This window comes from Anabas testudineus, chromosome 24 (genome assembly GCF_900324465.2).
Source record: "Anabas testudineus chromosome 24, fAnaTes1.2, whole genome shotgun sequence".
Lineage (NCBI taxonomy): Eukaryota > Metazoa > Chordata > Actinopteri > Anabantiformes > Anabantidae > Anabas > Anabas testudineus.
Window position 1 is genome coordinate 12,069,997 of NC_046632.1, and position 27,945 is coordinate 12,097,941.

The window sequence follows — 27,945 nt, forward strand, 5'->3', positions numbered from 1 at the left end:
AACTGTAAACCGAAGTGGAAAAACTCTTCTAACTTCCTAGCTCGACACGTGACTGATAGTTTTATAGGATATCTTCAGTTACTTAAAGGGCAGGTGTGCCTGCCTGAACGACTGCCAGTGTGGATAAATACACGAGCAGAGGAGAAATAAGCTGTCTGAACTGCAGATATGTGTGTTTTCTTTGTCTGGTTGCTCTTGTGCAACAGCAATTACAATTACAGTTACGGTTACAGTTAAATTTGCTGACAAAACACAGCAGGCAGCTCTTTAGAAATACAGCTGCTCCATTATCTTAACCCATGTGCAGGGGTTTGTATATATGTATGCAGTTGTGTGTGTTAGTAGGAAGTTTTTCCTTTTATCACCCGCTACAGTAATAAAATGGGAGGCTACTGACAGATTGGACGTTCCCACTTGTTTCTGTTAGGTTCATTCTGTTTTGTTCCTTTTGTTTCTTTTAAGCGTGTTATGGCGTGTGACCATAATACTTTATCTTTATAGTTGAAAAACAGATAGGGCAATGTTTAATGTTTTTATTTAATGTACAAACAGAAGATATAACAGATGGTGTTATGGACGTGTAATATTTTATGTATACATACTGTAGCTCAGTCAAAGTGTTATGTATCATAACTGTTTTTTAGTATGAAAGGACGAATTGATAATTTTTAAAAGGAAGTAAAAAAAAACCTCCTGCATACATGTGCATCTGGCTTATGATATGTTTGGTCGTGTGTGTGTGTCTGCTGGCTGTCAGGAAGTGTCTCATCATTAGACTGGCTGGCTTGGTGTGCCTAGGTGCTTACTGGATTCCCCCCAGAGACAAACTCCCTCACACACTCAAGGACAGACACCAGACATAAAAACAATACGCTGAGAGGGAGAGAGAGAGGGAGCATTGAGGGTGGGAGTACGAGTGACAAATAGTAAATGTTTGAAGCCATCGGAGAGTGAGTGGGAGAGGAAGAGAGCAGATGGAAACTTAGTGGTGAGGAGAGATTTTAAGAGGGAGGTTATGGGGAGAGACAATAGGACAGAAAGGGACACATAGAGTCATGCAGTTGGAGGAAGTCCCCTAATAAAAAGGTTTCCTGTCTCACTGAGCATCCCTAGTCTCTCTGATGGCTTTTCACACAGGCCTGCTTGACACCAATTAAACCTGCTCCGGGACCAACTACCACCCGGCAGCCCCCCTTCACTAGGTCACTATAGACAGACACATGTAGACATGCACATGATGACTGAGGGCTGGGTGAGAGGACTTCCTATGTAGGCATACACACACTGACACATACAGACAGCCACTAGCAAGCAACTACACACACACACACAGTCAAGACAGCTTTTAATTAATTAGCTTAGCTACTGCCATAAAGTCTTAAGGAGTAAATGTATGAATTCTCTCCTCAGTTTGTGTAAGAAAATACTATAATGATACTGCACAGGCATATTTTCTAAAAACAAATTACAATATTTACGGAAACAGTGTTTAAACTTTGAGCCACTGGGGGGACGCTGTCTTTAAGCAGTGTTTCATTATTAGACTGACTATCTGTTGCCTTGTTTTTAATTCACTGAAGAGATTAGATAAGTGCAAGCAGTAAAGCCACTATTGAAAATCTCATCTCGTTTTGAAGCAAAATAAAGAAACCACTGTAATATTTATTTTGGAAACACTGGTACAAAAAGAGCAAACAATATTTTAGCTTTACCTGAAAATAAAAATACATATCTGATGGTGCTGGACTCAGCCCAGGCTAAGTTCACTGCAGATTACTGTCTTGCTGTGCAGGAAGACGTTTAGATGAATAAGCTGCAGTCACAGAACATTTGTTTCTGCTGCTGTGCCATGTGCATAAATTGCACACTGTCTGATTTTTTTGTGTGGTGTGTGTGACTGGCTGCTATATGACAAAACCACGGCACCTTCTCTCGTCTTTTTGTGTCAATATAATTTAACATTTGGCTGCATAAGAACCTATAAAAACATACACGAGAGGCTGACTTCTGAGAAAAGTTCTCCATCTGTGTGGCCTTTAGGATCCTGGAGGATTCAGCATGGCGTGGCTCAGGATTCAGGATTGTGATGGCAGATTACAAAAGGGGGGGGGGGCAAGGTTGGGTGGAGGCGGGTGTAGATGCAAATTGGAAATTGGGCCCAAAGCCTGGCACAGCTTGCCACACTCCAGGCTTCATCCAGCCCTGCTTCAAAGAGCCCTGAAATCTCTCCAGAGCCACTCAGACAAATTATAGTAATAAACAACAAGTCCCCCACCCCCCCTGGTGTCACCCCTCTCGCCTCCCAGGGGAAAAACAAACGGGCCGGGATCCTGTTGCCCTGGTGACTGAACCCTGACCAGCCTGCTCAGCCGCTGACTGTCTGTTTCCATCCTTGTTTGTTTGTTTGTTTGTTTAATCAAAGACACCAGAGACTGCAGCACCGGGAAGAGTTATCTTCACAGAGCTCCGACTGAAAGGAGTTGAAAAAAGTAAAGAACCTCCAATTACATGTGATTTAGTCCATCTTGGTGTATTATGGGACTTGTGTATTTGATTGGGAGAGATAAGCCGGACTGTGAGTGGGGTCTAATGACTAACCAGCCTACGAGAGTGCTGGGTGTGCTTTGTTCAATTGTTTCCTTACCGTAAATTACAAGTGTCTCTTAACTGCGTTCTCATTTTACAAAGTCGGCATGAAGAAAAATTTACTTCATGTTTGTTTTCATTCAAATCCAGTGGTGCCCAGCGAATACACATCAATTACATAAAGTCTTACCTCCCAAGTTATTGGCAGGTATTTGCCAAGACCTCCGTTTGGAAGAGTTTTTTAATGGACTTGCAGTTTGCCACTGGGTAGGAGTCTAAAATACGCCTCTTTTCCTGTTGACACCATGTGCACAGGGCGAATAGAACTGTAGAATATATCAAAAGGAAAACAAATGCACCACTCATATACCTGTGCCCAGTTAGATGTCTTTCCTCCAAGGCCAACTGCACTCAGAAGGTGTGGAATTTGTCAAGGCCATAACTCATGGCACTCTACTGTGGCTCACATAGAACTGCTAACAGAAAATCTATGCAGGCGCAGGCAAAGAGTGGGTGATCAATCACAATTCTTTTCTTTTATCTGGTTTTGCTAAGAGGAAAGCCAGATAAACACTCTCTGGTGCTGTTTCTCCAAGGTCAATCCCTGTGTGACACCAAAGGCTCGGTGGAGATCCGCCAGACGCTGAGGTGAGAGAGGGAGAGAAGAGATGCACAGATAGAGAAGAGGAGAGAAAGGCGGAAGGATTGAAGGATGCAGGACCAAACATAAATGTTTAAGTTCAGGAGCCATGCAGGGAGTGTACCTCCCAGAGCTTCACTCTAGCAGATCAATCACGTTGATATCAGACAGTCATGGGAGGAATGTCAACAGCGCTCACCTCTAACCCCATGTGTGAAGGCATTACAGTGGAGCAGTGACCCCCTGATTCTCCTCGCAGCGACCTCCAGGCAGCCCTGTTCTAATGGAGATTTTATGGATGGTGTTTCACTTTATAGAGACTGTAGGCCTGACTGGGCAGCTCTGTGAGCCAGATGTGTTACATGGATAAGGTAGGCCAATTATTTAACGTGGAAAGACCACTTAGGTGCTTTTCTCATGTACAGCTGCTGATATGTCAATTAAATTTCACTCAAGGAAACGCAGATTGCTAATGTAAAACTTACAGGTAGATACAACCTGCCGAAAAAAAAAGGTAGTTCAAGAAAAACTGTGCTTTCTGTTAAATAATAGAAAGGTCAGTGTCCATGTAGTTTTAGCATTGACATTTTCCATGTTTAACACAGTCCACACTCTCTTTTGAACCTTGACTTGACATTGAGCCACAACTCTTAATGCAACTCTTAATGTAAATTAATTAATTTGTTGCCAAGATTGAATCTGTCTTTCTAAACAGTGTTATACTGTAAATAGAGCAAATAAAAATGTTAACTGTGAATGTTCTGCTGATATTTCCATTTACATATCAGTATTTTTTACAAAAAATGACTGGGGTTCTCCTGATTGTGGGACTGAAGAGGGAGCTGTGATCATCGATGTAGGTGATGATAGATGATGATTACAGTGACATCTGTGGTCATGATGATGATAATGGTAACAGCTGTGAAGACAGTGTTGATAAGAAGAAACTGGACAGACCGACATCACCTTCGTTTTACAACTTTATCACTTTTGCTCTTATCAGATAAAGACAGAGTGTTTCTACTTAACCTGTATACCCTGAGAGGTGTGCTTAAAGACCGCTTCTTAGGTCGAGCAACGCCGAAGGAGAAAGACAGAAGAGCAATTGGACAGAGATAATTAGACTGCTAATTTGTTTTTGTCATCGGGCAACTGAAATAGCATAAAAAGGAATTTGTTTGTAGCTTATAAAATGTTTTTATAAGCCATAACTCTTAACAGGACAGTTACATACTGCAACATCCTGCATCTGCACAGGTTTACAACTAAGTGTCCCAGTCACAGAATATTCTCTTTAGAAATTAAGAAAGAGAGAGACTGAAAGTGTGAGACGGTGAAAGGAATGATGGCGCAAGACAAGAAGTTAGTGCAGAGAGAGAGAGAGAGAGAGAGAGAAAGATAAAAGGACAAGAAAGGGAAGAGAGATCAAGTGTCAGGTCCACTGTGGTCCATTTTGCTTGGAGACAGCTGCAGCCACAACTGACAAATCCAGAGGGGCCCCTTCGTCTATAGACACCGGGAAAGCACCGGGAATTATCCAACGTCTCAGCTCTCTGCTCCTTGGGGAGCCTCTCTCTCTTTTTCTTTCTCCTTCTTTACTTAGTAGAGCACAGGAGTAGAAGGAGGAGGAGGAGGAGGAAAGGGTCATGACCAGTTCCACATCAAGTGCCCCCCCCCCGCAGTCCTGAAACAGGGCAAATCTTGAAGAGTCCGGGGGCACAATCTTTCATACCTTCCAGTGCATCCGCTGACTCTTACCCACTGTATGTCATCATAAAGTGATTTGTATTTGTGTGTGTGTGTGTGTTAAAGGGAAGAGGAAGGAGAGGTAGGGGCATGTGTGAACAGCTGTGATGTATTGTCGTCTGGGGCATGATAATATACCAATGTCATTAAGGCCATTGCTAACATGTGTATGTGTATATGTGTTAAGGTAGGTTTTAAAACAAGCGAGTCACAGTTCAAAGGAGGCCACAGCTTGCTGGCAAAGCCTGATACCTGCTGCGGCCATAAAGGAAGGAAAATAAAGTGAGTAAAGTGAAATGAATGCAGCTACAGACAGACTGCAGATATTAGTGCAAGTAAAGGGACTATCGAGTAAATGTGTTTTGTGAGGAGGAGGGGGCAGAAGCTAGAAGGGTAAGAAAGGTACAAGGAGGTTTTGATGTTACAAAAGGGAAGTGCAGCAGGGGAGCGCATCGTAATGTATCTATTAAAGTTCAGGCCTGTGTGTTTGATACAGTACATCTGTACCCCATTTCCCTCTTTTCCCCCAGCTGTGCACTCTCACGTGTACAGGAACAATAAGACCTGGAACCATAAATTCTCTCACTCCTTCTCTCTCTTGCACATCCATCTCCCTTAGTGTCCATGTTTCTCTCTTTTTATCTCATATGCTTCTATCTGTTTTGATCTGTCCTCCGCACCCAAACAACCCTTTCTCTCCGTCTCCTTTTTTCCATATAAAATAACTACACAGTCTTTCGTCATAACCTTTAGCAAATGCCTCAGATTGCTGACTTGGCTGCAGCCCGTCCATATAGAGGGGTCATATCTTCTGTTCTGATTTCCGACATCTCTTACTCCCTGCCTCGTCCCTTGCCTCACACTCCCCATCTTCTCACCCCTTGCTCTCAGTGCATCACTTCCCCGAATCCCTCCTCCACTACCACGCTCCGCAGTGCAAGAGAGTGGAAGTATCAGTTGGCCCCTGTCAGGTCTGCCGGGGTCTTGGTGCGCGGTGAATGAAATATGGTAGCTGTCGCATTAGGAAATCCATTGAAGTTAATGAGGGCCGGTGTTCTCTGCGGAGCCATTTCTGCTGCTGGTTAGGCGCCAACACCCCCCAATCCAGACACTACTATGGGGACTGTGGTGGGAACAGAAGGGTGGGGGTTGATACCGATGGGGAAACTGGACCTGGGGTATTGAGTGGTACTGACCAGCAGTTGGCTGGGAAGAGATGCCAGAAATGGCTCAGAGGTCGTGACCCCCAGGTGATTCGTAATGGTGTCTGGACGGAGTATCGAGTAATGGATACTGCGTTGTTATCAGGGCGATCAGCTTGATAAGCTGTACTAAAACCACAGAAACCAGCTACTCCACACACACGCTAAAACAACATATGATATTGACAACTGAAATTCTCCCAGGATGTATGATGTTTCAATATGTTTAACAGTGGTTGGCTTCATTGAAGGTCATCCAATGTCACCAATAAAACAAATGAACTGTCTTATATTAATGGTTGGTAATGAGCTGTGAAACTGATCTTTGCGATTTACGAAGCAATTCGGTAGTGTGGACTACTGCAGGGTAATGGTGTGTAATTTTGAGATGGCCACTCAGATAAAACAGTCGGAGGGCTTTACTGAATATTGGAGGGTTTATCAGCTGATTCGGGCGTGTGGACAACAGGAGTGATCAATGCAAACCAATGTGTGATAGTGCTGACCACTACATCGACAGTAGTCAGTCAACTCAAAAAGCAGAATTTTGTAAGTGGCAGACACAGCAGGGTCAAAAGTTTAATCACTGTGTGTGTGTGTGTGGTGGTGGGGGACACAGAGAATGGATAGTGCATTGACATGTGGACAAATGGTTCGAAGTTGACTTAAATGACCAGTCACAGCTCTTTAAGATCAGAGTCTGAGTGCTGGACTGATGGCTCAGATCAGGTTCTGGAGGATCCATTGAAACCTGGATTCAAGATTTCTGGTTCACACACACACACACACGTGTGCACCACTCCCCACATGGACCGTGCTAGCTGCTAGAGGATTTGCTTTTATCAAACCTGGGTCAAATATTTATAAATGAGTTACTTGATGTTCCAGATGGTTTAGTGCATCAGAGCAGTTTAAAGAGGGTCTAGTAAACTGTTGGTCACAGAGTTGTCATTGATTCTTTAAATAGCTGAATTAAATAATACTGTCCAAATATAATTTCACAATGCTATGTTTTGCTATGGGCAGTGATGGCAAACAGGGGTATGCTCATACTGTATTTTTTCTTTACTTTTTAAGAGTTGTGTTACTTTTTTTTGTGCTAAGCTTGTCCCCTTGTTTTGTTTTTTTTTTTTTACCAAATTGAGAGTTTTTTTATGGTGCAGTCTACAAAGCATATAAGCAAGACATATAAATAGAAATTTACTTTTGTATACAAAGAATATAACATATAATAAAGGAGGCCAGAGTGTATCTACACATCTACCAATCAACAGGAGAAAAAAGGCAAAGTAATGGTCACTTAACCTTTGTCATATCACAAAATAACCCACCCTTAGAGAACCATAGCAGGGGGTCAGCAGCCCCACTAAGGTGCCTGATCATTTGTCACCAACAGCTCTGTTTAGGGAGCATCTTTACTGTGTCATCCATCTTCTCTGTGAATTCTAAGTATTTGTGTGTTTCATGCCATTTGTCAATAGTTCAGAGTGCATCTCCACTCATTCGTCTTCAGCAAAGGTCCCAAGTGTGCATTATTTGTGTCCATTTCAGGTCATTAATGGTCAGCATGTACTGTATAATGGATGAATAGGGTGGGTGGTGTCGGGAAAATGTGAAGTGTTCACTCCTCTTGTTTGAAGCCAATTGTGCAGCTTCGCACAATTGCGTTAGAACACCTTTTTTCTTCTGCAATGCAAATAGAAGACAACAGAAAAAGTCAGTAAAACATGAAGCAAAACAGTCATTGTGTGATTAAAGAGAGATTCAAGGCAGATTTAAACATTCTTTTTTATCTTCAAACATTTCTGAATTTCGGTATTCATCTTAACATATAAACCATGTTACCTCACAGGACGTTTGTCTGATTCACGTAGTTGTTTGTCGACCTTAGTGACCCCAGGCCTTGTGTTGTAGAGTTCGCCTGGATTTCTTCTAAATGCATTTGTTCACTCCCACAGTCAAAAGACAGACATTAAGGAGGAGTGTTACTCTGCTCTGAATTTCCCATAAATGTCAATGGCTTTCAATATGTGTTGCATGTAATTTACACAGGGAGGAAATCATAAGGTTCAGATTGTCACATAATTTGAAGTGATGTGGTTTGGCTGGAAAGCAAATAATTGTGTGCATTAAGTGTATTTCCCATTCCGTCTATGTATATCAATAGTAATTTGGGTGAAATTGCCTCTCAGCTGCTACAAAAAAAAACATAAGAGGAGGCAGTAAGATGAAGCTAGCAGCACCCGGGTCCTGTGAATGTGTGTTCTGCCTGCATACTTGGCATCAGATCAAGGTGAATCTGTTATGAGAGAGGGAATGAGCTAAGTCAAGTATGTGTGTGTGTGTGTGTATGTCTGTGTGTGTATGTGTGTTTGCAGCCCTCATTAGTAAACTCCAGCCCTGCGTTCACAGTATGAACACACCACTCCTCCCCTTCCCTCGCTCTCAGCCCCTCAGCTAAATGAGGTTAATAAACTGGAGCGTTTACTACCATCACCAGCACCATCCCTCCCTCCCTCCCGTGCTTTCTCCTTCATCTCTCCCTCTCTACCTCTACCTCTCTCCGCGCTCCTGAGCCAGCACTCCTCCACCTCCCTTCTACTCCTAAGCCACCCTCCCTCTTTCATCTCAGCTGAAATGCTTTCTTCCTCTTTTCCTCACCTCTTTTTTATTGTCATTGTTGCAGGCTGAAAGCTCTGGGATTTCCTCCCTCTATTTCCCAGGACAGAGCTGCAATTACAGTTCAGGAGAGAAGAAGACCAGCTGTGCAGGGAAGTTGGGAGCTCTACATATAAGTCTTAGCAGGGAGGCAAAGATGTGGGCGCCCCTTAGAGGCAATGGAGTAAAACTGCTAATATTGCTACCATAATATTTCTTCCTCACATCAAAGCAGGACCAGACTTTCAGAGCACATGGCTGTGTTTTTTTTTTACCAGACAGGGTCATCATGACCAAACAGGAATAGCTACCCATTATAACGAATAATGTGCTGTGTTATGACCTGGCTTGCTTGTCCTGAGTGTAAACCACATTCACACTCCGGTCATGGTAGAAATGAGCAGTGATACCAAGGAAATGTGAAGAATGCATCAGACGGCCTTGGGGGCTCTTATCTCGGACAGCGTGCAGGCAGGGACGTTCTAAATTGATGAAAATACTCAAAATATGACAGACGTTAACACATTAGGGATTAAAAACACAGACAGCTTTGAACTATGTGTGTGAAATAAGGCTGTTATGGGCTTGGCATAAATATTACGTGTCACGGTGTTGATACATAATAAGTGTGAGAATGAATGTCTCTGAAACACTCACGCTGTTGATATTTGACGGGTTTTTCCTTTAGCCTAATGTTAAATTATCAGTGAATTATTTTTACCTCTAGTCTGGTCATTTGGCTGAGGTCCTATTTGTCAAGGCTGTTAAAGCCTCTTCAATCATAATTATGATTGTGACCTAAAACAGAGAAGCAACAAACCATCCACTCACTCATCTTGCTGCAATGCTAGAAAACCCCCACTAATCATAGAGGATAACGATGGCGATATATCACATTACTGTCAACAAATGTGAAAAAACAAACGCTGCCTAAGTCTGTATTTCAACACTTTCTGACTTGCACACTTTTTAAATATTTGGGGACTATATCCAGGTGCTGATTAATACACATTTGGTGCTCTAGTAAATATTTCTAGCAGCAGGGCAATGGCAACGTACGTCAGAACGCCCGTTGTAATGAATAAAACATTTCAACCGGTGCAATAGTGACCCTTTTCATTACCATGCCTTTGATGTTATTTGTGAGCAACAATGAAAGTCCATATGACACACAGGAATAAGCTGTGTCACCCTTTGGCTACGTAGACAATACTTGTCAGCAGGACTAAGTCATTGTTGGTTTTGGTCTTTTCATGGGATTCACAGACAAAAGAAAAAATATAGGATGTCACACATATGGGGATATTGGTGACATATGTTTACACTATTTCTCTTGGGAGACATGTTTTCAAGTTCTATTCAGTTGTTAAGGTGATAAATAGTTGTTTAAAAAAGAAGAAAGGAAAGAAATAAACTCTTCTCTCGCCTCCTTATAGCTGGACAATCGCAGATTGAAGTGAGTGTGAATGTTGGATTGTTGACTTTAGATGGAAAGTTTCAGAAATTATCTGTTATTCAATATGAGAAAGGTATGATGCAGTAATGCTGTTTGACCATCTGCCAAACTGAGTTCTGATACTGGCAGCTTAAATTTCTGCAACACTCCCCAGTCCTCTCCTGTAAAGTGATCATAGCTCAGTTGGCATAAATTTAAAAGCATTGCAGCCACTGTTGAACATGTGATGGACACTTTTATCCATACATTTTTAAGATGCTCGCTCAACTCGAAATGAACACTTGGCTTTGGCAGTGCTGCCAGAACCAGTACACGCGGGATACGATTATTAAATAAGCAGCGATATGCGCCTGCCCAACCTCAGGCATCAGCTGCTTGCAATGTAATGTTTCCTAACAGCTGTTGTGCTGTTCGCTTGTCTGTGCAAGTGTGTAACAAAGAGAGAGAGAGTGATGGCAGCAGGAGCCCCTGTCAGGCCCATGGGACAGTCGGAGAGGAGCAGACGGTCATGTTGTTTCACTGGAAACATATGGTGAAACTCAAGTGTGTAATTTACCTAGGACTACGGGTGGCCCTGAGTAGCATGTACACAAACATGCATGTACACACACAAATATGCACACACACAGTGACAGGGTGTAATTTACCTGGGGCCTATGGGTGGCCCGGTATCCCGTTGCACTTGTCATACACGCAGACAGCTCAAACACAGTTCACGGTCCCCGACAGATACTGTAAAACTAATTTTGCCAGACATGCAGACGGGAGAGTAAGAAATCAGACAACAGAGATGTGATACATAAACAGTCCTAAAGGCAGAAAGAGTGAAACCGCCTTTAATATATTGGCCCAGTGGAAGACATTACCCCAAAATCTCAATCTGTGGGAGTCACTGCTCACCCTGTATCACATCCTCTCCAATTCATCAACCTGGCTCCCTTTCAAAGCCAGCACTGTCTCCCCCCTTAGAGAGTGAATGAGATGAAGGTCATGGGAGCACCGGCGAAGGGGAGGAAGACAGATTAGAGGAGTGTGTCCCTCCCTACATTCCTGCGCTGACCTTAATAGTAACGTGGCACTGTAGCTATCATCAGCCCACCTTGCTCTACAGTTTGCTGTTACTGATGGGAAGGATTATGGGATCCTCGAACCCGAATACTCCACCCTTATTCCACAGCAACCGTGAATGGAGCATATCTAGTTTCACATGGAGGACTGACAGACAGGCTGTCGCAGACATGTACAGTTGGCATGTTTGAGCTGTCTGGCTGTGAAGGCTGATATGATAGCCTGTCTGCAGGTTGCTTTATGTGTGTGTGTGTGTGTGTGTGAGAGAGAGAGAGAGACAGACAGAAAAGGGACTGGTGTTTTATGTCTTTTCCTTGCCAAGGAACTTAAACTTCAGGTAGAGGGAAGTCAACCTGAGGGCATGGGAGGCACATGCAGTTGAGATCACAACCATGAAGTACTGACACACACACACACACACAGAGGCAGGAAGTTTCCCGAAGCAGTAACTCAGACTGAATAACTTTGTGGTTTAAACTGGTTTACCAGTTCAGTGGTGCTGCTGTGGAGTGCTTCTAAAGGCTCGGCAATGTGCTGCAGGATAAACATTTCTGTTGCCGCCTCCACATGTGAACATCAGTCAGTCTGAGACACAAGTACTGAGAGTGAAAAATGAAAAAGGTGAAAGGGCCAGTTGGTTCAGTGGGTAGTATAATGACAATGTGCAGGACAGGCTCTCAGTCTACTGTACACAGAAGCAGATGGAGATGGTTTTCTTTGCTGCAGCCTGATTGGGCATAGAGTAAATTAGTTGGAGAGTGAACACTGGCACAAACCGCACTGTATATGTGACTGAAGTGAGGCTGAGACGTTGTTGTTCAACAGGTGCAGAAGATTGAGCAAAAATAATCAGATAAGCTTCAGCTCCACCAAATAATATGTGAATAGCTCTACGCTGATGTTAAGTGCTTTCCTCCTCTCTGTGACTCTAACACAGGAATAATCACTCCTCAGTCCTCTGTATCTCTACACAGGGATTCTGTGTGGTCCATAATGAGCTCAGTAAACATCTGCTACTCCTGTATTAGAGACCATTTTCTCTGCGTCTCATCCTGTAATATGGAGAAATTAGAGTGCAGGGACTCACTCAGCGTATTTATACTCTTTCTCTCACACAGACACACACACACAGAGCAGACATAACATAAGGAGTCCAAGTGTTTTTATACTACCCAACTGACGCTCTAACATACCATCTCAACACCACAATTTTCCATCCACAACAGTAAAACAGTACCGGGTGTCCTTGGTGTATGTTCACTTGACACCAGTGCTTTTGTTTTTTCTTTTCAAAGTGCAAGGCACAGGGATGTTCCAAAAAAGCTAATTAACTGATTTATCCGAAAAACCTGGCTAAGTAAAACCCTGAAACCCCCTTAAACCCTCACACCTTCCACAGAAAGATAAAAAAAAGAACAATCTCAGCTTTTTAATTTTCAGGAAATTCAGAAACCTGCTTTCTGGGAAAACAGAACAGCTATCGTGTGTGTAACTGGAAGATTTAACTGTTTATTTAGCATAGCAGGAGATTTCTTTCAAAACATGGAAACATTGTCTGTTGGATACAAACAACAAAGGCTCATGTATGCAGCTGCTGATAGATGGAACACATATAGAGAAATACTGCCGCCTAGTGTCAAAACGAATGTGTTTCAATGACACATGGTGTTTGCTAATGGAAGTTTTTTTAATTTAAAAGGTTAAGTGATCATTAGAAAACCCCTTGTTAGTATGTATTGTATTTTATGTTAATAAAACGTAAAACTACCGCTTAGATTACTTTTGATACAGCTACTCCAAAGTTTAATAAGATTTAATAACCTTTGTTGTCTAAACCACTTAATATCTGCACATGACAAATGTCAATGCCAGCGACCAGTAAAGAACCCATCCAGTACAAAAGAAATCAGGCCTTCTCAGGATACAACCCCAATTTATTCTTCCTTACATAGACTGGTGTAGCTGTGATAAGCCATTTTGGAAAGTAAAAATGAATCACAATCCTGTAGAGAGGTTCAGATCTGTGTAAACCTCATATTCAAGTATTTCCTCAGTCCTGGAAAAGTCTGTTAGAAGTGAAACTGAAGAACGTTTGCATTTAAGGGACTCTTCTTTACTTGCTCATCTCTTTCTGAACCTCACTGAAGATCTCCTCCTCTAGTTTGGTTGTGTCATACTCCTTCAGCATGTCATACTCCCGCCAAGGCTCTGCCCACTTCTGAGCGTGCTCCATCTGCTCCGGAGTCAGGCACTGGTCAAAGCGGATGCCCTGGATGTTGAACTTGGGTCGCTCCCAGCGTTTAGACCATGGTTTTGGGCGCATCTTTACCTTGATCTGGTGAATGGAGAGTCATTTAATATTTTTATATGCTGTAGTTTGATATTTTTCTCTACCCTGCCTAAATTAAATTAATTCATTAATGATACTCCTCTCAAGTCAAACCACCCACAAAAATCACTATTATTAGAAATTTTACCTGCACTTTTATGAATTATGATACAAGGAAATTATATTAATATTAAGAAAAAAGGATAAGTTTGTAGAAGCCACATTTGTTCCGAGTTTTTTGTAGAAACATCTTGAAACTCTCACCTTATTTACAGGCACCTCTCCAGTAGGAGAGAGCAGTGCTGGTTTCATGTCTGGGTCCACGGTGCTGTACTCAGGCAGAGCATCTCTCAGGTACATTAGGTTGTCGTCCAGCCTTTTCTCCAGCTTTAGCACTTCTATCTTCTGTATACGAGGACTGTATAGCTCATAACAGATCTCCACACCTGGGCCACACAAAGAAAAGAACATGAGAAGATGTTGTGGTTCTTAACCTGGTAAGGTTAAGGTTAGCCTTTCCTCTTTGCTATTTCAAGACGTCTGTTAGACGAGTACTTAGACAGCAGTGACATATACTTCACCTTGGTTGTCAATAATGTTCCTCAAGATAAATGTGGCTCCCAGGCCCGATCCACCCCTCTTAATACAGATGCCAACAAAGCGGTTTGTTTTCCCACTGGCACTGGGGTCAGCCATGGAAACTGCCAGGATGCTCCCTTCAAACAGTGAAAATAATTAGCATAATTACAAATTAACTTACAGGAAATAATAGTTATAATTACATAGTGCTTCAAAAAACATAATTTGAAGGTGTTCTTTAAATGTAAACTAAAACATAGATAACTCTGTACTGTCAAAAAGTAGTTAATTAATATAATAATTAGCTAAATGGCTTCTTACCAACGTAGAACTCAGGGATGTCGAGTACTTTCCTCCTGCTGATCATGTCTTTCCTCTCAACAGCAAACTTGAAAGCGACTGTTCTCTGTCTGGGAGGGATAAACTCTGGACTCAGAAACCTGAGATGGAGAGACAATCAGGGCCACACATTAAAACTTTACCTAGTGTTTATCATGTAATGAGTAACGATGTCATTTCTCTTTTACAAACATACTTTCGCAGCGAGACCACAATCTGTGTTTTATCTATGATGACAGGTTTAGCTGGAGGGATGAATTTGGGTGGCTCGCTGCTATTCACAGGAGCAAGACAACAATGAGAAGTGGATATAAAACCTGCAAATAAAGAAAATAAAGCATTCATTAGATATGTGTACAGTGAGGAAAAACGCTAGCTTACAATCTACCGTTAGCTTCGTTAGCTAATAGCAGCTGATAAACATCAGTCACACATCTTTTTGCAACCTGTCAGCAAATTAAGTACGACGGAGAAATTAAAGTTTACTCACGTTCATTCTGGAACTTGGGAGCTCGTAATAATCTGAGAGAAAACATAATCTTGTCGAGCCGCCCAGTGCAGGCTGCCATGTCTGACCTTCTGTTGTCACATGGGAACTTGTACGGAAGCCGTGTAGGAGCTAACGTATTTGAAACGCGATTCGTCCAAATCCGCGGTGTGTCTCATTGTCCACAAGATGGAGCAATTGTTGTATATAGAATTAGAAATCACAAACGTGAACAAATGTTCACTCAAAATAAGACCTAGAAACTTTAGGAGTAGTTTCTTGCTAAAATGCAACCAAATTAAATGAATAATTAAAATTTTATTGGGCATTATTGAAACCTTTCAGCAGCATCATTTAGTCTTTACCACGACTCATGCACAACATTGAAAGGTGAATTGAGAGCTGAGAGCTGGTTTTGGAAATCCTAAAGTTTGGTATGTTGGTGGCAGTGTGTCTGGTGATTTTAATGATGATAATACTGACAGTGAGCAACAGTTTGAGTTTATTTCAGTATGTTACCACATCCCATATGGGCTGCCCGCCTTATATAATGAACATACTGTATATTAGTATATAACTCTAGTATTTATGAATTGATTTGCTTGTTATTAATAACACAGAGAGCGGAAATTCACTCAGGCACTTTAAAGAACCTGCAGTTACAGTTCAAGAGAGGTGGAAGTAGACTGTTAATAGTGCAACTCATTGTAATTAGTGGTATACAGGATATCAAAATCTTATAAATACCCCAGTCTCCCACAAAGAAGTGGACAATAACTTAGATTTTACATTTTAATATTTTTAAAATATTTATAGGACCAGGTTGCAGCAAAGAAATCCATCCAAATTGTTCCTGAGGACAATATTCAGTACTGGGTAGATGATTAAATGTGCTTAGTTGCTTGGATGTTCCAGTGAGATTAAATGAGTTAAACCAAAAAGTATTGTGTAATAAAAAAGCTGGTGATTTCCTAAAGGTCAAAGACTGCACAGAAAATCTTAATACATAAACTCAGTTCAGTCAGATATTCCCCTCCTGCATGTGACAGGGAACTCATGGTCTTTGAGACCATGCATGGGAGCGTCGGTCCTCCAGGTGGGCTGCCTCCTCCACAGAGCACGCAGTTGGAAATCCCTGCGGAGAGCAGAGAGCAGTGCGCGGCCCCAGCTCCACACAGGAACTTCGATCCCTCGACAGCAGTGTGGTGGGAGGATGAGGGAAGTCTAGAGGCATGATGGGAGCGCACATCTCCTGCATGGGACGCAGAACGGAAAAGTAAATGCTGCCGCGGTTGGACTTTCTAATGCTACGGAGAAATTTCACAACTTTGAGGCTTCAAGGATGTTCTTCTCAGATGGGACTCTCTCAGCCGTCAATTATGCACTTCTGTGGGGAATAACGTGTCTGGCCGTCCTCTGCGATCTCACCCAGGGCTCTTCAGACTTTTCAGGTTGGGACTTTGAAGGTTTTATTTGTGATTAAGACCAAAAATAGTATACACCTTAAGTTTAAGTTTTCAGTGGCATGTTCTGATGGCCAGCACTTGTTTTAAAATGCGCATGTGGTCTCCATTTAAGCTCCATCTGATTTAACGCTGGTGAAGTGTCGTCCACTTTTGGCACCGAACAGCACCAAGTCGTTACGCAGGCGATAAGCAGTGATTTCAGTGTTGCATCGTATCAACCTCTCATCACAGGACGACCCGTGCCTCTGGCGTGCTGCAGCATGCAGACTCAAATCCTTGCTTCATAGACCGAGTAGAACACAACTTAAACATGCAGGAGAAAATATGCGTATTACGCACATCCTTTGATCAACTGGTCAAATCTAGCACCCGCACAATGAGAGTAAACAACAGGCTCTCCTTTGCCAAATGTCATCTGCAGTTCGTGATAAAGAGTTTTGCTTTATCAGAACAGCGTAGATCTGCGACACATACGCCATTGATGAAGCTGAGAAAAAGGCGATAAAGTGGTTAATGTGTTACTCGATAAGAATATTGTCTGGATCAAGTACTTTGCTACAGATTTACAGCTCAGAGAATAAAAGAAACGCCGACTACAAAGCCGTTTTTATGATGAGGATTTTCCAAGCTTCATATACAAACAGTTGGAAACTTAAAGTCAGCACAGGCGCCTATAGGATGAGTTTGTGTGACAGGATCTGTAGGCTGCTAGGAAAAAGCAGCATATTACTAAACTAATGAGTTATTCTGTGCTGCATTACAGCTTGTTCAGGTGTGCTGAGCCCAAGGCAAGCCTGCAGGTTTTGTTTACAGTGCCATAAAACAGAAAGGCAGCTTTGTGTCGGTGTTAATTGGCCTCTAACGGGTCTAATGGTTGGAAACAAGCAGACTAACACTGTGGGGAAAGGTGCTAAATTGCAGATGAGTGTAACACGCCCTCTGTGTATGATTATGGATGCATGTGTGCATGTTGCTGCCTAATGAGCTGCTAAATATCATGGTCTAGTGCAGGTTGTTAACAAGGTTTAATTTCTGAAACCTGGCGGGTGTCAGTGGTTGTTGGTTCTGCCATATATATTAAGATTGGGGCGATGAAATGAGGGTTAATTAAGACTAATAATTAATATAACAAGACCAGCTGAAAAACCCTGGCTTAGACACTATAATGCAAATGCAGTGCCACATAGAAAGGAGTTAATTTGATGCAATCCCACATGATCTGAAACTTTACTTTTTAATTTTTAGTGTCCCACTCATACCTTTGCTCCTCTTGCTTTGAATGGACCAGAGATCAGCTTGTTGATATAGGCCTTGATGGGACAGTGGCCTCTGTTTGCCCATTAGGCACTGTGTGCAACTTGTTTTCAGAGAAATGCAGATCAGGCATCCTTGTGAATGAAACAGGAAAGGGGTAGCTCAGAATAGCTCAAGCACAAAGAAATCCTTCAGTCTTCGCTTTGTGGACCAGCTGGAGTCTCCCTGGAGACTGAGAAGAGCTCTTTGATTGACAGGTCCTGTCAGGCTGCAGGGTGACAGCAGTGCCAGGTTTAGATCTAACATCTGTCAGTATCAGTTACGTAGGTGAATTAGTGATGGTGGGCAGTGGTCTCATCAATAAAACCCAGCCACTGTGGCCACAAAGTTTATTCTAATTTCATTTTAATCACAAGCTGTTTCCCATGTGTTTTTTATTTGCATTGTTTATCAACAACTGGAGCAACGGACGTTTCATGTTTCATCAGCAGCTTAGAGCTCTCTGCTAAAGTGGAAACAAACTAGTTCGGTGGGTAATTTCATTCTTCCTGTCACCCCGTTATCATCTTCTATTAGGCCGCTGCCTGAACAGCTAATTTGAGGTGAGGAGGGAGCTGCGCAACACTTTAGAGACCTTAGGCTAACAGAGGTACAAGGAACAAGTTAACCAATTACTCTCCTTTGTCTTACTAGTTAGAAATACTCTGCTGTTTAAAGGAGTCTTCTAAACTAAAAGTCCATAATATTCAATACAGCCAGATTCCCCTTCCTTGTATTGTCTTAACCTATGATGTAATAGTTATTTATTCCTTAACTTTATGTGAAATAGTTAGTTGACTAAGTTATCAGTGGATTGCAATTGGCAGGAGATAAAGCTTTTTTTAAAATGACTTTAGAATTTTTACTTTATCACAAATGCACCGTATGTTTTTTTTTTTTTTTGTAATTGTAAAACACTTTAGAATGGCTAATGCTTTGTGATGCTACAGTGAAGCAACTTTTCTCTGCCTTTAAACCCTGTTTAACCCCAATCAATGACATGTGAGGCTGTTAAGAGCTGACGGGTCAACTGAGGTCAGCCCATAGTGACTGTGGGTGTGTTTAGGGGGAGTTATCATCCATCTTACTCTTTGTTCTCCACTGTCGAACCTCATCACACATACCCACGGTGGGGAAAGGCAGAAATAAAAGGCCTGATGATGCAGTGAATTGTAGCTCAGCTCAAAAGAGGATGAAAATGTTTGAATAACTTCACAGTGATGCTGCACAATTAAACTGATAATTAATACTGATGCTATGCATTTATACAGCAAAAGTACATTTACGTTTAAGTTTGTAAGCTGTTCAATGTAAAAAAAAAAAAGTTTATGGAAGACAGTTCACAGATCAGACACAACACACGGCACAACAGCCGACAGACACATACACAGACTCACAAATCCACCTTTGCAATATGGACATGTGCTAAATTAGACTGCTACTCTGCCTCAATCCACCCCACCACTCCCTCCACACACACACACACATCCCTCCACCTATTGCTGCACTGGACTCTGTGCTCTCCTTTCTCAACCCCCTTCCCCCATCCACACACTCATCAGCTCCCCTGCTTCTTTCCTTACTGCCACCGCTGCCTCTCCTCTCCGCCTCCTTGCTGCCTCTACTCCTCCCTAGGGCTTGCCTGATCACTGTTCCTGTGTCTGTGTTTGCGCCAGGTGAGCTCTGTCTAAACAAATCCTGCCTCCCATTTGTTTTGTCTACTGCGGACAGCAAGGCCCTGGCATAAGGCTCCTTTTTTTTTCTAAGACTGAATCCTCTTTGAAGAATGTTTTCTCTGAATGAGGTTCCCAGTGGAGTTAATTGTCCAAGGACTATGAATCGTGACTTGATGGTATCAAAACAAAAAAAGACCTGTTGGGTGTCAAGGGGGAAGCTTGAAGCATTACACTTCAGATTTAAACTTAAATCCTCTCGCGATTTTATCTTTTAAATCCATCTAAATTCTAAGAAGACGTGCCTCAGAGGTTTGAACACATTCTACAAAAAAAGAATGTTGTTCTTTGAATCCAAATCCTTTGCTTTCATAATGTTTCAATAACAAAAGCTTCATCTAATAATATATAAGATCTGAAACGGAGAGGTTATGGATATTTACAGTAGTATAATGTAGTTCAATACTTTTCTTCTCTACTAGTAAAGGAGAGGGAGCAGTTACAGAAAAAGACTTAAAGATGGTTCTAACATTTAACCAGAAATCAACCTCTACTGGCGTTTAAAGGTTTGACAGCACTTGACATCTGTGACCTACCTCTAGCAGGGGCCCTTAGGCAAGACTTCCTTATGATAACCCTGCTTTTGCCTTCTACCTTGTACCTCACTTGCAGTCACTTTAGATAGCTAAATGTTAATGTAAATGTAAATATTCAAATAGCATTTTCAGCTATTTAGTACTGTGTGACATGTATTTATAACTAAGGGATGCTGCTCATCAATCCTGTATTAAAACCTGTAATATAGATGCACTCTACTGTGGCACAGTGTGTGTTTGTGTGTGTAATTTAAGGTGCACGTCTAGCACAACGTGACCTACTGTGAAGCTCCCTCCCCCTGGCTACAATGAGGGCACAAACAAGCAGACACACATAAAGCAAAGCTTGCGATCCCGCCGTGAAAACAACAACAGAGTGGTATTGGTGATGAGAGATGGTGTGTTTACAACAGGAAACAACTCTTCCACTCTTCTCAGTTTTCAATACAGCATGAGGAAACTAAGTTGTCCCACTTCACACTGCATCAAACTGGGAAAGTCACAGCTTATTAAAAAAATTTGTTTCTGTGATGTATACCTACATATATACAAATAGTTTCTCCCCTACTTTGTTTTTTTTTTCTAGAATTACAATGCAATGAAGGGAATTCCCAAATCAAAGGACAAAGCATTGAATGCAGAAGTGTTGACATGATTAATGTGAAAATTTGTTCAAAGCAGACACGGCTTTAAAAGTGAGCTTTGTATCAGCTTAGTCAAGTTGTGGCATATAAGCCATATTAATGTGCACCAATCAGTTGCTGTCTCATTGCCAAAATATGTGTGGGAGAACAGCACATCTTGACTGAGGTAATGCTTATTAGCTTAAATTAGATTTGGCTGCTGTTGGGGCAATACTACACCAACTTAAGTCGCGGTATGTCAGTAATTTCCTGGTACCACACAACAAACAAATACACACTTTTCAGGCGAAATATTTTAGATTTAGTGAAGTTTTTGTCTTTAGGCACTCCTAATGACTTATATAATGAGCATAGAAAATGCTCAGGGTCCCCCCTGAGCTTTTTCTTGGGAAATGGAAAATGATGGTAGCTATAGTTTGACAGCCAAACTATTATTGTTGCTCCATAAACTCACAGGAACCAATCATCCAAACCACTCTCAACCTGCTGAGGTTCTTTCAGAATAACTCAGATGCATTTGCCTCTTTAATTTTGGTTTGGTTTGAGAACTGCAGACCAAACAACTGGACCCCGACTGAAAGTTAAAAAGGAGCCAGAAGGGATGGATGTGTTGTGTACTCGTATCCTACTTTATTGGACTGATAATATTTAAGATATAAAGTCTCTTTTTCACATTGTTTCTCTCTGTGACCAGTCTTATAATACAAATGATGCTCTATTCAATCTCATTATGAGCTCTTTGACTGACTTTGACAGATATTTTTCTTTTTACATGGTTTGACCAAATCAACCAAATTACAGATGTGACTGCACATTTAGATTTTTAGCAATATACTAGTACTTTCAGGGTGTGTTACCAGTCTACGACCAAGGGCTTACATTAAAAATAAAAAATGATGATTTGGGTTAGAGTAGGTGTCACTATTTGAAACAGTGTCTGTCTCATCTCTGATTTTAGGTTGAAGCTCCAAAATTAAACCCAGCCTGCACTTTAAATTGCCAACATAACTACCAGCTGAGATGGACTTGGTGTTGTAATCAAGGTTATAATCAGCAGAAAACTGCTCAAACAGTCAGTTCTTAATATGGTAATCATTATTTTGCATGGACTTATTTTAATCCCTGTAAGCAGCCAAATTGCCCAATCAGATGTGGAGCTGGATGGATTTTACTAATAACTGTTATTGTGGTGAGATGGGTCTGATTCCTGAACCATTTAAGAGCAACAATGTATATGTAGACATTGCAGGTGTGTGTTTGCACTTGCCCTCTCCTTAGCGAGGGTGGTGTAAGAAGCCCCAAAGAAAACACAGAGAAACTTGTAAAGCAGATTCTTCTGTGACACCACAGCGTTGCGTTGTGCAGCTGCAGTTAGCGCGGCGCGCTATTCTCTCATCTCTGCTATCTCTGTTTAGGCAACACTCGTGTAATTAATAAAATATGTGGGCTCTACAGTATTTTTCCAGAGAAAGTTGTGTTTTCCTTGTGAGCAGAAAGCTCATGAGAATCAGATGAGCGGTGATGCCTGCCGCTGTACGGAGGCTTGCACCATTCAGTTTACGGATGAAACTGAGCTGTAGACAAACAGAAACAAGTGTTGAGAAAGAGACTGGCGGGCGTGTGCACTAGCAATTATCTCCTCCGGTCCACCCCACTTATGTGCAGGCTGTTGAATTATGCTCTCTGCAAACCCTGCGACACACATGCTTATGCAAAAAACTGGCACACATACACACACCTTTTTATGCCCCTGAGTCTTGGAGAATGTCAGCCATGCTTTGATGCCCCTCCTCTTCCTCCCTGTCTCCTTTTTTCTGTCTTTCCTTTCCTGGGAGCTGATTTATGTTTGGTTTGGGAGTTGACATGTCTGCCTTGATCTGTCTTTCTTCTTCTTATTGCTCCATCTGTCGATATGTTTTTTGCTCTCTTGAGTAGGCTATTGGAGAACGAAAGAACGTTTTGAGCACCATTAGTTTTTATGGTTTGATTGAACCCCTAGAGGGAAAAAGACAGACTCGGAGAGATGGAGAGAAGAGAGGTGGGGCGCAGACAGGCCTGTCTGAACAAGGAGGCATTGTGTAGCCCCCCAACTGTGTTGGACTGACAGTCTGCATTACAGCACGCTATAGCAGCCTGCTCCCCAAAGCACTGTTAATCTGTTGCTTACTGGCCCTCTGGCTAGCTCAGGTAAGGGTGGAGGGAGCAAGAGAGAAAGGGAGAGAATTTCCCTGTTTTCTGTTCCAAACCAAACTTAAACTCAAACTTATACTTATAATGTTAGTTTGATACATTTGGCTCATTGTCCATCTCTGCAAGATGGCAATTTTACTGTAATCAGCAAGTAATAGAAAACAGCAATTGCTGCTAATATCAATATACATGGCATATTTGGCTTTGTGAGAGCAAGATTAAAGCATAATGAAAATAATAATTTCATAAAGCCCTGACGATACAACATGGAGGGTTAAGCAGCTAATATAATTTAACAATTTGAAGCAGCATGTAAAACGTTTTCATTGAGAACCTGATTATTCCACCTGAATCACTAGAGCAACTTTCTCTTTCATATTTATTCTGGTTATTCCTGCACATCTGTCTGCTGCAGACAGCATTTCACTCTCTCGCCTCATCCTGATCAGTCCCCTGACCGGACTCTGGTTGACATTTGCAACAGAAGAACAAAAAGAGCCAAGGGCAATCATTCCCTTAATGACCTCCTGTCAAAACCTCACTTCTCTGAGCCTTAGGCTACCACTACCACCAAACGTTCAGTGATTCCCAAAGCTGAATGGCTGAAGAAGGATACATCTGTTGCTCACTTTGTGACAATAAAGCTCAGACACTGATGCATCTGTCTGCTCTCTGCTGGCCTGTGATTAGAGGTGGAGCAGTCTGGCTGCCACCAGACCCTCCCGGGCCATAGAAGCGAACATTAAAATGACAGATCTGTTCTTCCTCCAGCTTTTCCCCTCATTCTCTCTGTGTGTTTTGTCCCTTTCACACACTTTCTCTGTGTGTGGCTGTGGGTGTCTGGACTTGCTCTGCCCCTCACTCTTTCACCCTTCACCCCCACATAACATCCCATCAATGATAAGAAACACACAGCACACATGCTCTGAGATTCAGAGTGAAAACCTCCTCTTTCCTAATGCCCTCTGACCCCTAAGGCCATAAGGACAGGCACGTGCTAACAGAGGTCACGGGAGGATTTGGGCGGGACCCTTGTTAGGTTTTTGGGGACTCCTTAGAGCAGACCTCATCCAACTGTGAGGCCATCATCAAGCCCGGTAGCTGTTTAATACTCGGTCATCTCTTCTAGACAACAGACCCACGGGTGGACATCTTCTCATTGTCTGTAGGTTTCAGCTAATGCTGATAAGCTGTTAGGATCCTCAGACTTCCAAGACAATTGAGTTAACCTTTGCCTGTCAGCCTAAGCTTCTCTTTGTGGTTTCATTTCAGCTATACCTTTTAGAGTGGTCATATGTCTTGGTCAACATTCCTCATCCTTCCTGATACAGTATGGTTCTAACTTGCTATAGCATGTAGCATCCTTCTTGTCCTTTCAGTTTAATCTCCTACTTATGTCTTGTTTGCCTGGTAGACGAAACATAACGCAATCATTTCATCTATACTATTGCACACAAACGTTGTTAGGTGAACAAATAAAGCTGTTCAAGAAAAGCTGGGGGCAGGTGTGGGTGCAGTTTGTTGTATGTGTCCAGTATATTGAGGTTTGTGTGTGTATCCATACTGCTGTGGGTTGATATGTGTATATGTGTTCTTGCATGTGCTTGTATGTGTTAGAAAGATAAGCCATCTCAGGGAGGAGTATGTGTGTGTGTGTGTGTGTGTGTGTGTGTGTGTGTCTCTGGTTTAGCTGCTCAGGCTCCTGTCTCTGTCTGCTGGGGGAGGAAGGGGGGATAAGTTAGCAACTCTGCAGTTTAAATCAAGATTTAAGAAGCACATTTTGATGCAAATGTGGTTATATGCAACCAACTGTAAACGTGTGAAATCGTTTTCATATCTGGCTGCTTCTGCTGATGACAGGCTGAAAAGGTGAGAAATGCATCTTAATGCTGCATGTACTCGGATGGCCCATGTGTTTAACATGGTTTTGCCATTGTGAATCTCCACGGCTTGTTAGGTCAATCAAGTCGCTGGATCAATGAAACACATTCAAACATACTAAGAGATGATAGCTCACTTATAATGGAGGTCATCTTTCTCACATTCTCAGCTTACTTTCCCTCCTCCTTCTTTCTCACTCTTCTCCGTTTTCTTTTTCTTTCTTTCCAAATTCATTTGCTGTGTCTGGATAAGTCTGATAGCAAAGTGTGAAGCATGCTGGGTTTATCTCCTGTGTAGAATGGGAGAATACTCTCAAATAGGATATTAAGTAGTGTTTTATAGTCCTGCTTCTCTGTGGGTCTTAGTACGAAGTCAAAGAGCAAAACCAATGCGAGGGATAAACCCATGGGGACCATACTCATGTGACTAAGCCCCCTCAGCTGACACCCATCACCCATTCTGCAACTGTGTGTACAGTATGTGTGTGTATTTTAACATGTTGAAGTATTCTAGGAAGTCTGCACCTCACATAGTGCAACAACCGTCACGTGTCGCCCATTATTGCTGTCAGTACAGTACTCACTCACTCTTTACTTCTGTCACTGTAGATAAACAGTCTGACGATTGAAATAAACATAATAATAGTAATAAAATAATAATAATAAAAGTCATAATAAGTAAGACACTTTTAGTTAATAATATCTAAAAATCTTCAAATCTTGAGATCACAAGATCATCACAGTTCATCAGACATTTGTACGCTCTACCTACACTATGGCAAGATGGTGCATGCTTCTTTAAACTATGCACATAATCTTTGATGGTTTCACTCAACACTTAACTTATGTCAAATTTAACTACTTAGGCTTTAGCAAAATATCTGAGCTCTTTTTCTGCCCCAGAGTGTGATTAGCTAGAAAGTAGGCTAATCCAGAACGGGACTGTAGTAGCAAGACTAATGTATTGTAAGTAGAGGAATGTGGTGTATTTTAGGAATGTAATTTTTTTTTTTGTTTCCCCAAATCTGAAGACGGTACCTGGCATGCTTACAGCAGCAGTTGCTCATAGCTTTCATTTGACATCATGTCCATTGTGTAGCAGTGTCCTTTGTGGCATCTATGTGAATGTTTGCTCTTTATTCTTCACATGTTTGAGGTTTCATTTCATGTCGGCTCACCTCGTAAACCTGTCTCTCTCAGCTCTCATATCATATATTCAGCTACAGCTCAGGTCTGAATGGGTGAATGCAGGTTTGACCGCATGTGATTTAGAGCCAGAGGTTGCTTTATCTGTATGTCAACGGCTTCCAGGCCCTTGTGCCGCCTCTGTGGTTTGTGGAAAAAGATAATTACTGCAGGGCCTAAAGCCACCCGCTCTGGCCTTTGGACCTCTGTTGCCACATCCTGTAAGCAGTAACTTGGCTTTTGAAAGATCTCTTTTCTTTTTCACATGACCAGCATACCACCTCTTTTTTCCTTTAATCAACTTAAAACCAGAATTTTAATTAACACTTTATTATTTAGCATGTGTGTTTTTGGACTTTTGGAGTTTGTCTTCATCTACCAGTTTCTTTCTCCATCGCTTATCATCTTCTTTCTTTGTTTGTTCATTCTCTTCTTCCCTTCTTCCTCTCCGCCAGCTTTCTCTATAGTGCAGCCAGAGTGAGGCCGGTTTCTTTGAGTAAAACCTCTGCTTTTCCCAGTAATCACCACTTAAAGAGAATTCCTTCTGCAGAAACAAGCCTGCAGTTCTGCATTTGATGGCTATAATTTGCTTAAAATAACACCAATAAAGTCGTGAGGCTGTAAATGCCTAAATATCTAATATACCAAGATGAAAGACGATACAGCCTTTGATTTTCCAGCTTTCAAGAATGTCACAGTTACTTCTAGTTTTAGCAAAATGCCTCTTGAGGCATTGTTACACATATATTTTGTATAAACTTGATCTGTTTAAAGAGTTTATACGCTGCTGCCTGTTAATTTTCTCTAAATTAAAGTGTAAATAGGTACTTCTGTGGCATTAGACTAAGCTATAATCTTCTAATTATCTGTACTATTATAAATTCTTTACCAACACCAGAGGCTTTACAAACATTACTTCATAACCAACATCATAGCTTTCATAAGCAGAATAATAAGCAGCATTAAGCCGGCAATATTATAACACATCAGTAATACTTCATGCACAAGTGCATTGTTCATTCTTCAGGCCCGACCAATGGGAGGAGGCGGCATCTTTCAAAAGCAGGGAAAAGCCCTGAGCACGAATAGGACACAAATCTCCACCTGAACTGCCTCTGCCCCGTCTCTTTTCTCCTCCTCCCACCTGCTCTCAGTTCATGTCAGACATACCTGTACTCACAGCAGACACCTCAAATGCATAAAAGTAATAATATACACTTTTCATATACATTCGTATTGGTATTGGTATGTGACTTATCATTGTTTCTTAGGGAGAAAATCCTTCTCCAACAGGCCTCTTTCTGTGTTATGTTGACACAACACAGTGGCCTGTCACTAATCTCCATCGTTCCTGACCTCCTCCACTGACCTTTGGGTCATCATATGACTACAAATCATTTCTGGCTTTTCAGCTTGCTCAAAGATTGTGATTGGAGCTGAAATGTAGACAGGTTAAGTCGCATCATATGGCCCTGTGTCATATGTGTTCATCTGTGTTGGGTGAGAGATACAAAAGACAGGTGCGGCTGTCGGCATCTATGGTTATGACAAATCCCTAAACTGCACAGATTACATAGACCTTGCACCCCTTAAGATGCTGTTCACAACAAGAGCAGTCTGTTTGTGCATGAAGAGCGTCATGACCGCAACCTCCTGTCCTTTAATGACCGAACAAACAAACCAGCAGACATAATACTCCTGCGCTTTTGTCAAGGGAAAGGGCAGAGAGCTAGTTAAAGAAGGAGTCTGGCCCAACATGAAAAGAAACACAGAAGAGAAGGGAGGAGAGACGCCTGGGTGTTCCTTCGGTATTGTTCAGCCTTCTGCCTCTGAGGGACACCTGTCATTGGCTGGGCGGTTTACACAGGTGTCTTAACCTCGCCTGATTTGTTGGCCTTGAAAGGAGGCTTCAGTCAACAGGAGTGTGA

The 27,945-nt window shown here is 42.0% G+C and overlaps 2 protein-coding genes across 2 annotated transcripts in view; one reads left to right on the top strand and one right to left on the bottom strand.

The window, feature by feature from the left end:
- Nucleotides 1–12,828: 12,828 nt before the first annotated feature.
- On the bottom strand, nt 12,829–15,200 carry mrpl19 (mitochondrial ribosomal protein L19). The gene is made up of 6 exons (XM_026340732.1): nt 15,094–15,200; nt 14,800–14,920; nt 14,586–14,704; nt 14,267–14,401; nt 13,950–14,131; nt 12,829–13,691 (listed from the first exon to the last, which is right to left on the bottom strand). Exons 1-6 carry the CDS (start codon nt 15,170–15,172, stop codon nt 13,470–13,472), a joined length of 858 nt encoding a protein of 285 aa, XP_026196517.1. The 5' UTR covers nt 15,173–15,200; the 3' UTR covers nt 12,829–13,469.
- A 1,016-nt stretch (nt 15,201–16,216) lies between these two features.
- LOC113149361 (protein eva-1 homolog A) overlaps nt 16,217–27,945 on the top strand; it is a 52,556-nt gene continuing 40,827 nt past the window's right edge. Inside the window, exon 1 of the mRNA XM_026341448.1 lies at nt 16,217–16,541. Coding sequence (XP_026197233.1) covers nt 16,433–16,541 — 109 coding nt within the window. The 5' untranslated portion in view covers nt 16,217–16,432. The remainder of the gene's footprint in view (nt 16,542–27,945) is intronic.

Coding starts and splice junctions, on each gene's coding strand:
- mrpl19 (XM_026340732.1), bottom strand. CDS start 15,172: ATGGCAGCCTGCACTGGGCGGCTCGACAAGATTATGTTTTCTCTCAGA. Junction 14,132..14,266: donor GAACATTATTGACAACCAAG/GTGAAGTATATG, acceptor TGTGTGGCCCAG/GTGTGGAGATCTGTTATGAG. Junction 13,692..13,949: donor GAGAGGTGCCTGTAAATAAG/GTGAGAGTTTCA, acceptor TCCATTCACCAG/ATCAAGGTAAAGATGCGCCC.